Source organism: Kogia breviceps, chromosome 1 (genome assembly GCF_026419965.1).
Source record: "Kogia breviceps isolate mKogBre1 chromosome 1, mKogBre1 haplotype 1, whole genome shotgun sequence".
Lineage (NCBI taxonomy): Eukaryota > Metazoa > Chordata > Mammalia > Artiodactyla > Physeteridae > Kogia > Kogia breviceps.
The window spans coordinates 177,070,012-177,082,639 of NC_081310.1; the positions used below are offsets into that span (position 1 = coordinate 177,070,012).

The 12,628-nt window shown below is 54.2% G+C and overlaps 2 protein-coding genes across 3 annotated transcripts; one reads left to right on the forward strand and one right to left on the reverse strand.

Annotated features, from left to right (window-relative positions):
- Positions 1 to 1,335: 1,335 nt before the first annotated feature.
- On the reverse strand, positions 1,336 to 2,920 carry FAM167B (family with sequence similarity 167 member B). The gene is made up of 2 exons (XM_059078372.2): positions 2,446 to 2,920; positions 1,336 to 1,823 (listed from the first exon to the last, which is right to left on the reverse strand). The coding sequence occupies exons 1-2, from the start codon at positions 2,704 to 2,706 to the stop codon at positions 1,593 to 1,595; spliced, it is 492 nt and encodes a 163-aa protein (XP_058934355.1). The 5' UTR covers positions 2,707 to 2,920; the 3' UTR covers positions 1,336 to 1,592.
- A 3,240-nt stretch (positions 2,921 to 6,160) lies between these two features.
- On the forward strand, positions 6,161 to 12,598 carry LOC131764885 (myotubularin-related protein 9-like). Of its 2 annotated transcripts, XM_059078226.2 has the most exons (10): positions 6,161 to 6,557; positions 6,753 to 6,861; positions 7,054 to 7,179; positions 7,295 to 7,468; positions 7,965 to 8,191; positions 9,601 to 9,762; positions 9,945 to 10,086; positions 10,167 to 10,387; positions 12,055 to 12,206; positions 12,288 to 12,598. In XM_059078226.2, exons 1-10 carry the CDS (start codon positions 6,373 to 6,375, stop codon positions 12,419 to 12,421), a joined length of 1,632 nt encoding a protein of 543 aa, XP_058934209.1. In that variant the 5' UTR covers positions 6,161 to 6,372; the 3' UTR covers positions 12,422 to 12,598. The 2 variants fall into 2 exon arrangements, with proteins under 2 accessions (XP_058934209.1, XP_058934210.1); XM_059078227.2 differs by lacking the exon at positions 12,055 to 12,206.
- The last annotated feature ends 30 nt before the right edge of the window (positions 12,599 to 12,628 follow it).

The following is a 12,628-nucleotide window of genomic DNA, read 5'->3' on the forward strand; positions in this document are numbered from 1 at the left end:
TCAGCGGCCATGGCTCACGCGCCCAGCTGCTCCGCGGCATGTGGGATCTTCCCGGACCGGGGCACGAACCCGTGTCCCCTGCATCGGCAGGCGGACTCTCAACCACTGTGCCACCAGGGAAGCCCAACCTCTTGTCTTTAAGGGGGCAGAGTAACAGCCTCTGTCGTGGGCAGAGGGCAGGACAACCCCCCCTAATTATGGTTGGAAAGTAGGGCAACCCTTCTAACCAGGTAGAGGCGAGACCACAGCTCCAGTCAGAGGCACAGGGGCTGACACCACCTCCTGCAACAGGTGGGAGACAGAACAGACACTCCTGCCCAGGCACCCAGGTGCAGGCTGCAGACTGGCCGCGCCTTCTGCTATAGGCAGGAGGTGGGGACCTTGTCACAGCAGCAAGCAGGCCAACAATCTCCCTTTCCTCAGGGGCCAGGCTGAGGGTGACGACCGTCAGAGGCTGAGGGCCAGGTCACCAGCCGTTATGATCTAGGTGGCCTCTCTCCGGCCCAAGAGCTGGGCCTCGATCCCACCCAGCGGAAAGCATAAATATGTTGCCTCCGCCTGAGCCTGCCCTGGGGGAGCGGGCTGGGGGAGGGGAGCCCACAGAGCATTGTTGGGGTTTGTCAGGCTGTGTGCACCTCAGCTGTGGAGGGAAGGGGGAGACAGGAAATGGGTGGGGGGAAGAGGAAGCCTGAGCTGGAAAGTCAGACAAAGAGGGTAACACAGAAACAAAAGCCGAGAAATACAAAAAAACAAAAACCTACCGAATGACACAGAGCCCAGAGTCCCAGCTGCGGGGGCCCCAGCTCCCCTTACTGTGAACCTGAGCACTTCACAGTCCATCTCTGGGCCTCAGCACAACAGCAAGAACGAACACCACTGGGGCTTGTAATAATACATAATAATGCACATTTATTGAGGGCTTACAGTGCATTATCTCACTTCAGATGTATCCAACTACTTGTGGAGTGAGAAGTAGCATTTCCATTTTAAAGATAAAGAAACAGATGCAGGGGGTAAGGGACCTCCTCAGAGTCTAAGATCAATAGAAATCAGTGGTGGGGCTGCCACTGAACCCAGGTCTACCAGATCCTGCATTCTTCAGCTGCCCATTTACCTAAGTCACCTTCCATGGGGGTGATTTAGAATTTTAAGTTCTTTTCCAGTTCTGATCTTGAGAAGATAGAGCAACAGAAGCGGAGCTGTGGGGAAGATGGGGATCCATCTGTCCATCTCCACCCCCAAGGCCAGCTTCTCTCCGGCAGTAGAATCCCTGGTCCCAGCAACAAGTGACATACAGCCACCTTGGGCCTGAATAAATGACTGCAGAGACCTTGGTGGGAAGCAGAGGTTTATTGAGGAGCCTGGGAGTCTGTGAACTCCTCCCCTTCCTCCACACCGTCCCCCCTCCCCCATCTGGGGCAGCAGGGGCAACAAGATGCAGGGGCTTTAAGCTCCCAGAGCTCTGAGCATCTCCTGGACTCTCCCCGCACCGCTCTCCAGGTGCTGGCTCCTCTGGGGCACCCCTCCTTTCCTTCTTCCCAAGGTGGGCTGGGGAATGGGTAGCGGTGGCGAGGCAGGCACGCGGGTGCCCCTTAGCAGAGGGTGAAGCGCCGGGCGCTGATGTTCATGCGCGTGAGGCCCAGGTGCCGCAGTGGCGGGGCCAAGGCCAGGCCGGCTCCCGGCTCCAGCTCCAGCTCCATCTCGGCCTCGTTCAGCAGCTCTTGGTGCAGGTGACAGACTTGGTCCACCTTCAGCCGGTGCAGCTGGGCCCGCAGCCGAAGCAGCTGCCCTGCCAGCTGCCGGTCCTGTGCCTGCATCTCCCGCTGCGGCCGAGAGGGGGCGTGAGCCTGCTGAACCTCCCATTTTTCCCTCCTGGTCAACACCCTGGGTCTCTGCACTGGCTATGTCCTCCCCACACACTCACACCCCAGCTCTATCCATCCCATCTCATAGATCTTGCTCTAAAACCAAGCTAAACAAATACAGGTACCTGGGGCCCAATCCTAGATCAACTAAATGGAATATCCAATTTGGAGGCTGGACAGTTTTATATTTGCACATATTGGATTGAACCACCTATTCAACACTGGCCTCTTGTACAGTGTGATCAGTACCTCCTTTGTATCTTTGGGGTATAGCAATTCCCAGAGTATGGGAGGCCATGCCTTCCCCAGCTATAACTGGTTGTCCCACAAGGGCAGACTCGGTCCCCTGAGCCACAGGACCACAAGATCAGTAGATTGGATGGACTCCTTCTTCGGCAAGTCTCCCTGAATAAAACACTGGACAAGTCCATTCCTGGCTCCTCAGCCCCGGGACAAAGCCACAGGAGTGGGCATTTGCTAGAGGCAGGGTCATTCTCATCCCTTCCCCATACCCAGTGTCTTGGGCCCTCAGGACTGCCCTCAAAGCCCTCTGCAAGGCTGCCCTCCCCACCAGACTCACCAGCTCCCGTCGGAGCCACTCAAGGGCAGAGTCCATTGAGTCGAAGCCGCAAATGGTCCCAGGTCCCCCGGGCTCGGGTCTGGCTTGGGCCCTGCGCCAGGCCTGGCTCTGGACCTGGGCCGTCCACTCCAGATATGAGGGCCGCCGTGTCTGCAGCTGCAGCTTGGCCGTCAGCGCCTTTACAGAGTCCAGGCTCTCTTGTTCTTCATCCTCCTCATCTTCTTCACCCACTGCCTGGAATTTCAGTGACTCCAGGGACATGGTTGGGGATGAGGGACAGGGTAAGTCTGCAGCTCTGGGATTAGGGAAAGCCTGGCAATATTACCCCGGAGGAGGTGGCAGAAGCTGAGGGTGAAAGAAATGTGCAGGGAGTGTGTGCTGGTGAATGTTCAAGATGGGTCAGGGAGGCTTGAGTGTGTCAGGGTGGGTAGGTAGATGGTTGTGGGAGGCTGAGTGTGCAAGGGCTGGGATTTTCCTGCACTGCTAACCCGGGAGCCACGTGATGCCTGTCTGGGTGGGGGCAGGAGAAGTCCTGCTCCTCTGGCCCCTTGGATAAAATTTATTGTCTTTGCCCAGAAGGAGACACCCAGTTCCCAGAAAGGAAGTTGCTCCAGGATAAGAAAAGCATCATCCACACCAGAATATTGGCCCTCTTCCCAAGACCCAAGTTAAAGGATTCGGGAGGGGATAGGAGGCTGACAAGCTGCCCCCTGTCCTCACTCATGACACTGGCCCTTCAGCAAAGGAATAGGGTCCAGATCCCTGGCTCAGGAGTCAGGAGAACTGGGTTCTGGTGCTAGATCTGTGGGACCTTGGACAAGTCACTGACTCTCTGTTGGGACAGATCAATGATGTCAAGCTATATTCTAAGGAACTTTTGGTTCCCTTGGAAATCCCTCAAGGACTGTGTGCAGGGTAAGGGCACAGCTGTGGATGGGCTCCTAGACCTTCCTCTCCCTGCCCCTCCCAGGGCTTCAACCAGAATGGTTCCCTTTTTAAAACTTTGTATTGAAATATAACACACACAGGGCTTCCCTGGTGGCGCAGTGGTTGAGAGTCTGCCTGCCGATGCAGGGCACACGGGTTCGTGCCCCGGTCCGGGAAGATCCCACATGCCCTGGAGCGGCTGGGCCCGTGAGCCATGGCCGCTGAGCCTGCGCGTCCGGAGCCTGTGCTCCGCAACGGGAGAGGCCACAACAGTGAGAAGCCCGCGTACCGCAAAAACAAAACAAAACAAAACAAAAAAACAGGAAATATAACACACACAGAAAAATTTACATGTCATAAATACATGGCTTGCTGAATTCTCCCAAACTGAACACACTTATGTAAGTGGTATCTAGATCAAGCAAAGGAGTATTACTATCATCCAGGAAGCCTCTTTTGTGCTCCTGGCCTATCACAACTCTCCTAAGGGTAATGTAACCAAGCATAGGGCTCGCTCATGTGCCTGCAGTGCAAAAAGCCAAGCTCTGACAGGGTGTTAGCAGCAAAGTAAGGGTTTATTGCAGGGAACCAAGCAGGGGAGTAAGAGCCAAGCCTCAGCTCCACTCCAACTTGGTCTTTGAATGTTGGGGTTTTTTTAAAAAAAGGGGGAAGAAAAAAAATTTTTAATAAATAAAAAATAAAGTAAAAAAATAAAAAAGGGGAAGAACCGGACTTCCCTGGTGGTCCAGTGGTTAAGACTCCACACTTCCACTGCAGCAGGCACAGGTTCAGTCCCTGGTGGGGGAAGTTCTGCATGCCGCGTGGTGTGACCAAAAAAAAAAAAAAAAAAAAAAACCAAAAACAATAAAAAAGACAGGGGAAGAACAAAGAGGCTGAGATTAACCATCATCTTATGACGTTTCTGTGACATTTCATAATCGTTTCCGTGACATTTCTTAATCGTAGTTTCAGGAGTCAGAATGTCTCTGGTTTATGATTATCTGGCCAGGTAGTCCACAGCTAGGGGCTGATGAGCTGTTACCTCATCTTGTCTTAGAGAAACAACTTGAATTTGTATGTTAAAGATGATATCTAGAATAGCAGTTTCAGTACATTAATGATGCTATTGACAGCAGCAATTTTAGACTTCTGACTCTGTGTTTGTTTGTTTTTGTTTTTTTGGCCATGCCACAAGGCATGTGGGATTTTAGTTCCCTACCAGTGATGGAACCCATGCTTCCTATAGTGGAAGTGTGGAGTCTTTTTTAAAAATTCCATTTATTTTATTTTTGCCTGTGTTGGGTCTTCGTTGCTGCGTGCACGGGCTTTCTCTAGTTGTTGTGGTGCACAGGCTTCTCATTGCAGTGGCTTCTCTTTGTTGCGGAGCACGGCTCTAGGCACGTGGGCTCAGTAGTTGTGGCTCGCGGACTCTAGAGTGCAGGCTCAGCAGTTGTGGTGCATGGGCTTAGTTGCTCTGCAGCATGTGGGATCTTCTCAGACCAGGGCTTGAACCTGTGTCCCCTGAATTGGCAGGCAGATTCTTAACCACTGCACCACCAGGGAAGCCTGGAAGCACAGAGTCTTAACCACTGGACTGCCAGGGAAGTCCCTGACTCTGGTTGATTAGTGTTCATTTAGCACAGGATTGAGGTCAGAGGGGACATAAAAAAGAGTAAAGTTTTGGATAGAGAGATTAATCATAAACTCAGTAAGGAATCTTGGTTTTAGGGGGACTTGGTTTCAGTAATACTACCCTAATTTGACAGCATAGATTAGTTTTGCCTTTTTGTATACTTTCTAGTGGTTCTCAATCTTTAGCATGGATCAGAATCATCTGGAAAACTTGTTAAAATAGATTGCCCCATTCCCAGAGCTTCAGATTCAGTATGTTTGGGGTAGGGCCCGATAATTTGCATTTCTAACGAATTCCCATCCCAGCTGATGCTGCTGGACTAGAACTTTATAATTTATACTCTTTTATGTCTGGTTCCTTTCATAGAGCAGTTCCAACTTTATGTTATATTATGGCGGGGGGGAAACCTATGATTTCATTATTTGATGGAAGGCTTTTGCACACACACAGAAGCCTGGAACCTAGTAGACCAGAAGGCTCTTTAAAGGCAGGAGTACATCATATTTTTCTTAGTAATCACCACTTAACACAGTGTAGGCATTAGTGTTTAAGAAATAAAAGAATACTTGGATGGATGGGTCCTCCAGCAAATAGACTTAAACTCTAGTAATTTACCAGCTTAAGTGTGTCTCTTGTCAGACTGAAAACCCTGTGAACAGAACCTTCCTCAACCATTCTTGGGTCCCAACACCCAGTGTAGGGCCCAGCTCAGTGTACAGGCACTTCATGTTTGGGCAAAGGATGGAGTGATGAGGGATGGAGCTCCTGAGGGCAGAACTATACCAGAAGTGGCCCCCATAGAGGGCGCCCTCAGGCAGGGACTTCCAGCTGTGGTGGGGGAGGGGTGACTGCTACACAATTGCTTGCTTTTAAGGTGGACCAAGGGATTTCCCCCACCCAGCCTCCGATGTAGGGGAGGATGCAGACAGTTCCCAGTTTCACACCCACCCTTTCCACCTCTTCCACCAGGGTACAGGAGAAGAGACGGTATTTTTCTTTATTTTTAAAAAATCGGTGAGAGTGCCAGCACCCCACAGTTAAAAAAACCAAAAATGTTAGTGCCTCCTGCGACCCAGGCAGGAGGTAAAGGGTTTTAACAAGAATATTCTCCCCATTTCACAGATGATGAAATTGAGGTTTCCTTAACAGGTTCTAGCCCCGGGGTCTTCACTAAGAAGTGCTGGCAATACGAGGGGGAAATTCCTGTGAAACTGCGATCCCTTCCTCCAAGGGGCCTCCTTAACAGCTGTCCTGCCGGCGTCGCCAGCTGCCCAGCCAGTTCCTGTCCCTTTCGGAGCCCGCGCTCACCCCGCCTGACGCTCCTAGAGTCTGTCCTTCTGCCGGGCCCCAGGCCCACCTCTGGAGGAATGGAGTTCTCGGAGCTGATCCGTACGGGCCAGGCCCAAGCCGAGCTCCTGCGGGGCCCGGAGATGCCCCCGCTGCGCGGCACGCTTTGCGTCACCGGCCACCACCTGCTGCTGTCGCCAGGGCCCCAGGCGACTCCAGACCTGTGGCTGCTGCTGTTGCGTAGTGTCGACTCTATCGAGAAGCGGTGAGACGTGGCGGGGACATCCCCGTAGTCTGGGAACGCGTGGCTCCTCAGGGAGAGGGGGAAGGGCAGGCGCAGTTGGAGCTGGTGCGCCCCCCCCCCCCCCCCCCCCGCATAACGTACAATCCTAAGAAACTCCTTTCTCCTCCCCTCTGGTAGAGGTCAGGGGACATTAAGCCTAAGTTTATCCATCCCCAGTGTCGCGGGTGACGCCGGCACCATCACGCTGCGCTGTAAGGACCTGCGAGTGCTGCAGCTGGACATAGAGGGCGTGGAAGCGACGCTGGACATCGCCCGCTCCATTGAGGTACGCCAGGGGTGCACCAGGGGCACTTAAGCTACCCTATCCCGTAACAAGGGGACTCAGCATCCAGTGTTATCCGGAGCATAGCTAATGGCAAGGGGATGCAGGGTGGTCTGGAGTGCGTGGAGAGGCGGGAGCTGCGGAGCGGAGGGCTGGATTCCGACCTTTCCCAGATCCCTTGCCTTCGTTCCCCAGGCGCTGTCCTCCCTGGAATCGGTCATCACCTCCTTTCCGTTCTTCTACCGTCCCAAGGGCTTGAGATTGGGCGAAGCCTGGCACTTCCACCCACCGGAACGCTACTACAAGCGAGTAGCTCGCGAGGTCGGCGCGGTCGTGGGGGCCTGGGGATGTGGGAGAGCCGGGTCTGGAAGGGGCGCGGGGACAGGGCACTCACTGGGTGCCCTAGACCTGGTCTTCGCCCCTCCCTGTGCCGCAGACCAGAGCGTGGCGGCTGAGCGAGGCGAACGAGGACTTCAGCTTGTGCCCTAGTTACCCCCGCGCTGTGATCGTGCCTCGCGCCGTGGACGACGATGCCCTGGCGCTCAGCGCCCGCTTCCGCCAGGGAGGCCGCTTCCCTGTGCTCAGCTACTACCACGCTCCCAGCGGAACCGTGAGCCCCACCCCTCCCCAGACCCAGAGCCCGCCGCTAGGACCCCTCTGCGTCCCTTCTTGGCTCTTCTCTGTACTGGCCCGCCTGTTGGTTGCCCGGCTGCGGCCCGGGCTCCGGCCCTATTCTGGCCCCGCCCACTCGGCTCAACCCTGCCTTCATCGATTCTGACCCCGCCCCTCTCCCTGGTTTCCGAGTCTCGCCAATCTCTGGCCCCACCTCCGGCTGGTCTGGGCCCCCTGAAGCCTTGTCCCTCTTTTGTCAACCCATGACCCGCCCACGTTCTACCCAGCGGGTCCCTCCCGCCTCTGGCCACAACCCACCCAGATCCGGTCCGACGCCCCCAGGGCTCCTGAGCTAACCTCCCCCCCGCCCCCGCTCCCGCCCCGGACAGCTCTAGACCCGCTCCAGTGTGTAAACCCGGCCTAGGGATCCCCCGAGCAAGTCCCTGAACCTGGGCCGGGTGGGTATAGTTTCCGAGCTGAGTCCCTGTCCGCAGGTGCTGCTACGTTCCAGCCAGCCCCTGACCGGGCCCCAGAAGCGGCGTTGCGCTGAGGACGAGGACCTGCTGCGAGCTGTGCTGGCGGGGGCTCGCCCGGGGGCCCGGGGCTTCATCGTGGACACGCGCTCGGCGCAGGCCGCCAAACAGGCCCGCATGACTGGCGGCGGCACCGAGGCCAAAGCCGCCTACCCGGGCTGGAAACGGCTGCACCGGCCCCTGGAGAGGTAAGGGGTCTTCCCATCCTCTCCTAGGTTCTTTCGTGCAGGACTCTTCATGGATGGGGGCAGGGGGAGGGCTGTCTTCTAGGAACTTCCAGGACTGTTAGGTCTTTCCTGGTAAGCCATCCTGCCAGGTTGGCATGTCCCCACTGACAGAGCTCATTCCTCTCTAGGCACCCCAACTCTGCCTGGGTAGAAAAAGCACTTCTTTACATTGAAATGAAATTTCTCTTCCAGAAACAACCTCACCCCGCCCCCCCATGTGGGGGGGCTGCACCCCACTGCACTGGTCCCAGCCCTGCCCTTGAGGGCTGTACCCGCACAGTCGTTATCTGCTCCCTCTGTCTCCAGGTGCTGGTAGAACCAAGAGAAGGTCCTGAGGGATTTTTGTGCTTTGAGAGTGGACTGCTCCCCTATCCAGAATACAAAACTCTGTTTATTCATTGATTTGGCCAACATTGACCCAGCAGGGAAGCTGAGACGGTGGCCAGCCCAGACACAGTTGGAAGATCAGCAGTAAATGGGCAATCAGAATTCAGTGTGATAAGTAGCAGCACAGAAGAGGCGCCCCTCTCTTAGAATAGGTCATCCTAAGAAAGCTTCTCTGAGAAAAGGATGCTTTCGCTGAGACCTGAAAGAGAGGAGTAAGTCAGAGGATGAGAGGACACGCCAGGTGAAGGCACTGCAGGTGTGCAGGAGCAGGGAGCCTAGTCATTTGTTCTGTTTTGGAACTGCAAGCACTTCAGTGAGGTGGGAGTGAGGAGTGTGAGGTGGAGGCAGGGAAAGAGAGAGGGAGGTAGAGAGGCTAAAGGGATGACAGTGGCCAGAGCAAAGGTCTTGAATGCCATGATTATGAGGTCAGAGCTTATCCTAAAGGCAGTGGGGAGCCACTGAAGGCTTTTAAACAAGCCTGAAAGTCTCAGTTAGATTTTCTGGCAGGAGGTTACTGGTGATCTAGAGCAGAACAGTTCCTGGGAAGTAGGAGCAGATACCAGAATCTCAGGAGTATCGTGTTTCTGTTGTCAGACTGGTTCTCCCCAGGGGGTACTGTGTTGCTCCCATCAGACTAGGGTACATCAAGGGTACTGTGACACTTTCATCAAATTGGGGTTTCCCAGGGCATTCTGTTTCTCCAGGGGGCTATGTGACCCCTCAACAGGCATTGCTATGCTTCCCAACAGACTAGGTCTCCCCAAAGGGTCTTAGGTCTCCTCCACCAGATTGGGGAATCCTCAAGATTGGGGAAACATTTCCATCAGATTAGGTGGGCTCTCCACAGGGCCCTGTGTCCCTCTTGTCAGATGGGCTCCTCTGAGGGCTCTATGTCTCCCTCACTGGTCTGGAGCATTTATTCCTAGGCTATGCTCACCAGAGCTTGGGCTGGAGAAGGGATGACCAGACTCCCACTTGTGCAGGGGGCGGCCCCTACAGGAGAGCTTCGTGCGCCTGGTGGAAGCCTGTGGGGACCCGGAGCAGAGCATGGACCGCTGGCTTAGTCGACTAGATGGCTGCCGCTGGCTGTCACATGTGAAGGAGGCACTAAGCACAGCCTGCCTAGCAGCCCAGGGCATGGAGTGGTAAGTCCCCCCCCCCCCCACTACAAGACAGAAGAGGGCAGAGTGGGCAGGGCTCTCAATGTCTGGGCACAAAACCACATCTCAGTAAGCAAGTACAGGTTTCAAATGGGCCCTTTCTATTCCTGGCCTGGCCACCCCAGGCAGGGAAGGACAGGCCACTGTTGATAGCCCTGGGCCCACAGGGAAGGGGCCTGCATCCTGGTGCATGGGGCCGAAGGCACGGACAGCACCCTGCTAGTGACTTCACTGGCCCAACTCATCCTAGACCCCTTGAGCCGAACCATGGCTGGATTCCAGGAACTGATAGAGCGAGAGTGGATCCAGGTAAGTGGCTGCCCAGCCCAGCCCAGCCCTCCATCCAGAATCCCCACTTCTTTGTGCCCATCGCTCTGCCCCCTCCCCAGGCCGGCCACCCCTTCCAGCTGCGCTGTGCTCACTCGGCCTTCTCCCACACCCGCCCCAAGCACGAGGCACCCATCTTTCTCCTCTTCCTGGACTGCGTGTGGCAGCTGGGCCGCCAGTTCCCGCTGTCGCTGGAGTTTGGGGAGGGGATGCTGTTGGCGCTGTTTGATCACTCCTATGCCTCCCCTTTCGGCACCTTCCTCTGCAACAGTGAAAAGGAGAGGTGAGCTAAGGGGGTGTCAAGGTGGGTCAGAGGGCAGGCACAGGACAGGGGTGGGTACCTGCTGCATTGGCAGCCTACTTTCTTAGAAGACATCTTCGGGAATTTGCTGGTGGACCGTGGTTAGGACTCGGCACTTTCACTGCTGGGGCCCGGTTCGATTGGTCTGGGAACTAAGATCCCACAAGCCAAGGCACAGCCAAAAAAAAAAAAAAAAAGACATCCTTCCCTTTCAAACAAGTTTCTCTCTTAGAAAAACTCGGAGTGTCCTCTCCTCTCCTACCTCCAGAGCTCACACTTCCCCCTAACTTCTGCAAAGCCAGAAATAAATGGGTCCACGGCCAATCCTTCAGACCTACCCCCCACTCTGTCCATAGCCAAGAACAAGTGCACTTCTAGCTTAAAAACAAGGACTGAGGGGGAAAGTTGCTGCCAAAATCATTTCTGGGGCTCTCTATCACTTTGCAGGGTTGATTCTAGTGAAGCAATAGAGGTTGAATGCTGAGTCAAATTGTTTGGACTCAAATTCTGGCTTCACCACTCAGCTGCTGGGTGATCAAAAGCAACCCTGAATCTGTTTCATCAGGAGCAAGCAAAGGATAATAATAATCACAATAGCCTAGAGGTGGGGTGGAGGCATGTGTGAGGATTAGCTGAGTTAAAGCATGGAAAGTGCTTAGCACAGTGCCTGGCACACAGTGGGCACACGAGTGGTAGTTTTTATTATTTGGTTGGCTTGTTGCATATGCCGCCAATGAGCTCCCATTAGCCATCTTTCTCTCATCAGACTGAAATGAGGGGAGGGAGGGTTCACTCCTAAGAAGGTAGAGCTCATATTTAGTTATCTTTTGTTGCCCAGTGGCCTCCTCTCCACCATGTTGTTTTCACTAACTCTGCTTATCATCCAGGTTAGAAACTTATTTTTAACTCCCTTTCCCCCATCCTTCATATTTAGCTTTTCTTCTAAGAATTTATTTTTAAAAAATATTTATTTGGTTGCACCAGGTCTTAGTTGCGGCTCACTGGCTCCTTAGTTGCGGCATGCGAACTCTTAGTTATGGCATGTATGTGGGATCTAGTTCCCTGACCAAGGATCGAACCTGGGCCCCCTGCATTGAGCACGGAGTCCTAACCACTGCGCCACCAGGGAAGTCCCTCTACTAAGAATTTCTTAGCTTAGTTCTTTCCTGTCCAAGGCCCCTCCTACTACCCTAATCCAGACTTTCCTTTCCACGTGGACCACTGGAACAGCTTCCTCACTGCTCTTATTATCTCCACTTTCATCCTTTTTTTAATTCATCAGTCTAGACCTATCAATATTCACCTTGGGCCCTTTCCCACTTTTTGTTCCTGCAGTTCCCCCTCCTAAGTATTTCCATGTTTTTGCACACCTGGTGAACTTCTGCTGCTAGACCCAGCTCAAAAGGCACACTCTTAATTAGCCTTCCCTGATCCTTTCAAAGCAAAGCTAAGCAGAACTCCTTAAGAACTAGGACTTTGTCTTGTTCCTGCTTTACTGTAGTGCCCAGTTCAGGATGTGACTCACAGTAACATCTGCGGGAGAGGGTATCACTGCCCTGGGGCAGCTGTCACCCTACTAACCAGGGCCCTCACCCAGAGTCCCAGAGGGCATAGCTGAGTCTGGAAGCTTACTCTCTCACCCCCTCCAGATGCCTGTGTGAAGTGAGAACTCGAACACACTCCTTGTGGTCTGGGCTCAATCAGCCAAAAGAGCAACGAAAACTCCGGAACCCGCTCTACGTCCCCAATCCCTTGGCCATCTGGCCCTCTGTGGAGCCCCAGAGTCTGCGACTGTGGCAAGGTGACCCCCTGTCCCTCCTCCTCCCTGGGGGAGTTCTCCCCTCTGCTCAGCTTCCTTACCTGTACTCCTCCTCTTCCTCAGGCCTGTTTCTGCGCTGGACCCATCCACCTGAGCCTTCAGAGGTAGCATGGGAGAAGGTGTGGCAAATAGCAACAGATCAGGAGAAGACAGAAGGCTCTCAGCCAACAGATTCAGCCTCTGAGCCCCAACCCTAAGTACTGGTCCTTGGATGGTGGTTGAGATGTTCCTGAAACCTCCAGGCCCCTCAGCACCTTTGGACCTTGAATGACGGTGCCTGCAACCCAGCCTAGCCCATAATACTGAAGTTCCATGTTTGAAGTATCCAAAGTGTAGGGAGAAGGTCCAAATAATAAAGGTATCCATGATTGGTATGAGCTTGCTGGGGCGTCACTGAGAAGGGA

Bases quoted from the DNA above. Each gene is read 5' to 3' on its own strand.
- FAM167B (XM_059078372.2), bottom strand. From the start codon at position 2,706: ATGTCCCTGGAGTCACTGAAATTCCAGGCAGTGGGTGAAGAAGATGAG. The intron at 1,824-2,445 runs GTGAGTCTGGTG...TCTCGGCCGCAG, and splicing joins AGTGGCTCCGACGGGAGCTG to CGGGAGATGCAGGCACAGGA.
- LOC131764885 (XM_059078226.2), top strand. From the start codon at position 6,373: ATGGAGTTCTCGGAGCTGATCCGTACGGGCCAGGCCCAAGCCGAGCTC. The intron at 7,180-7,294 runs GTCGGCGCGGTC...CCTGTGCCGCAG, and splicing joins ACAAGCGAGTAGCTCGCGAG to ACCAGAGCGTGGCGGCTGAG. The intron at 10,388-12,054 runs GTGAGCTAAGGG...CACCCCCTCCAG, and splicing joins TGCAACAGTGAAAAGGAGAG to ATGCCTGTGTGAAGTGAGAA.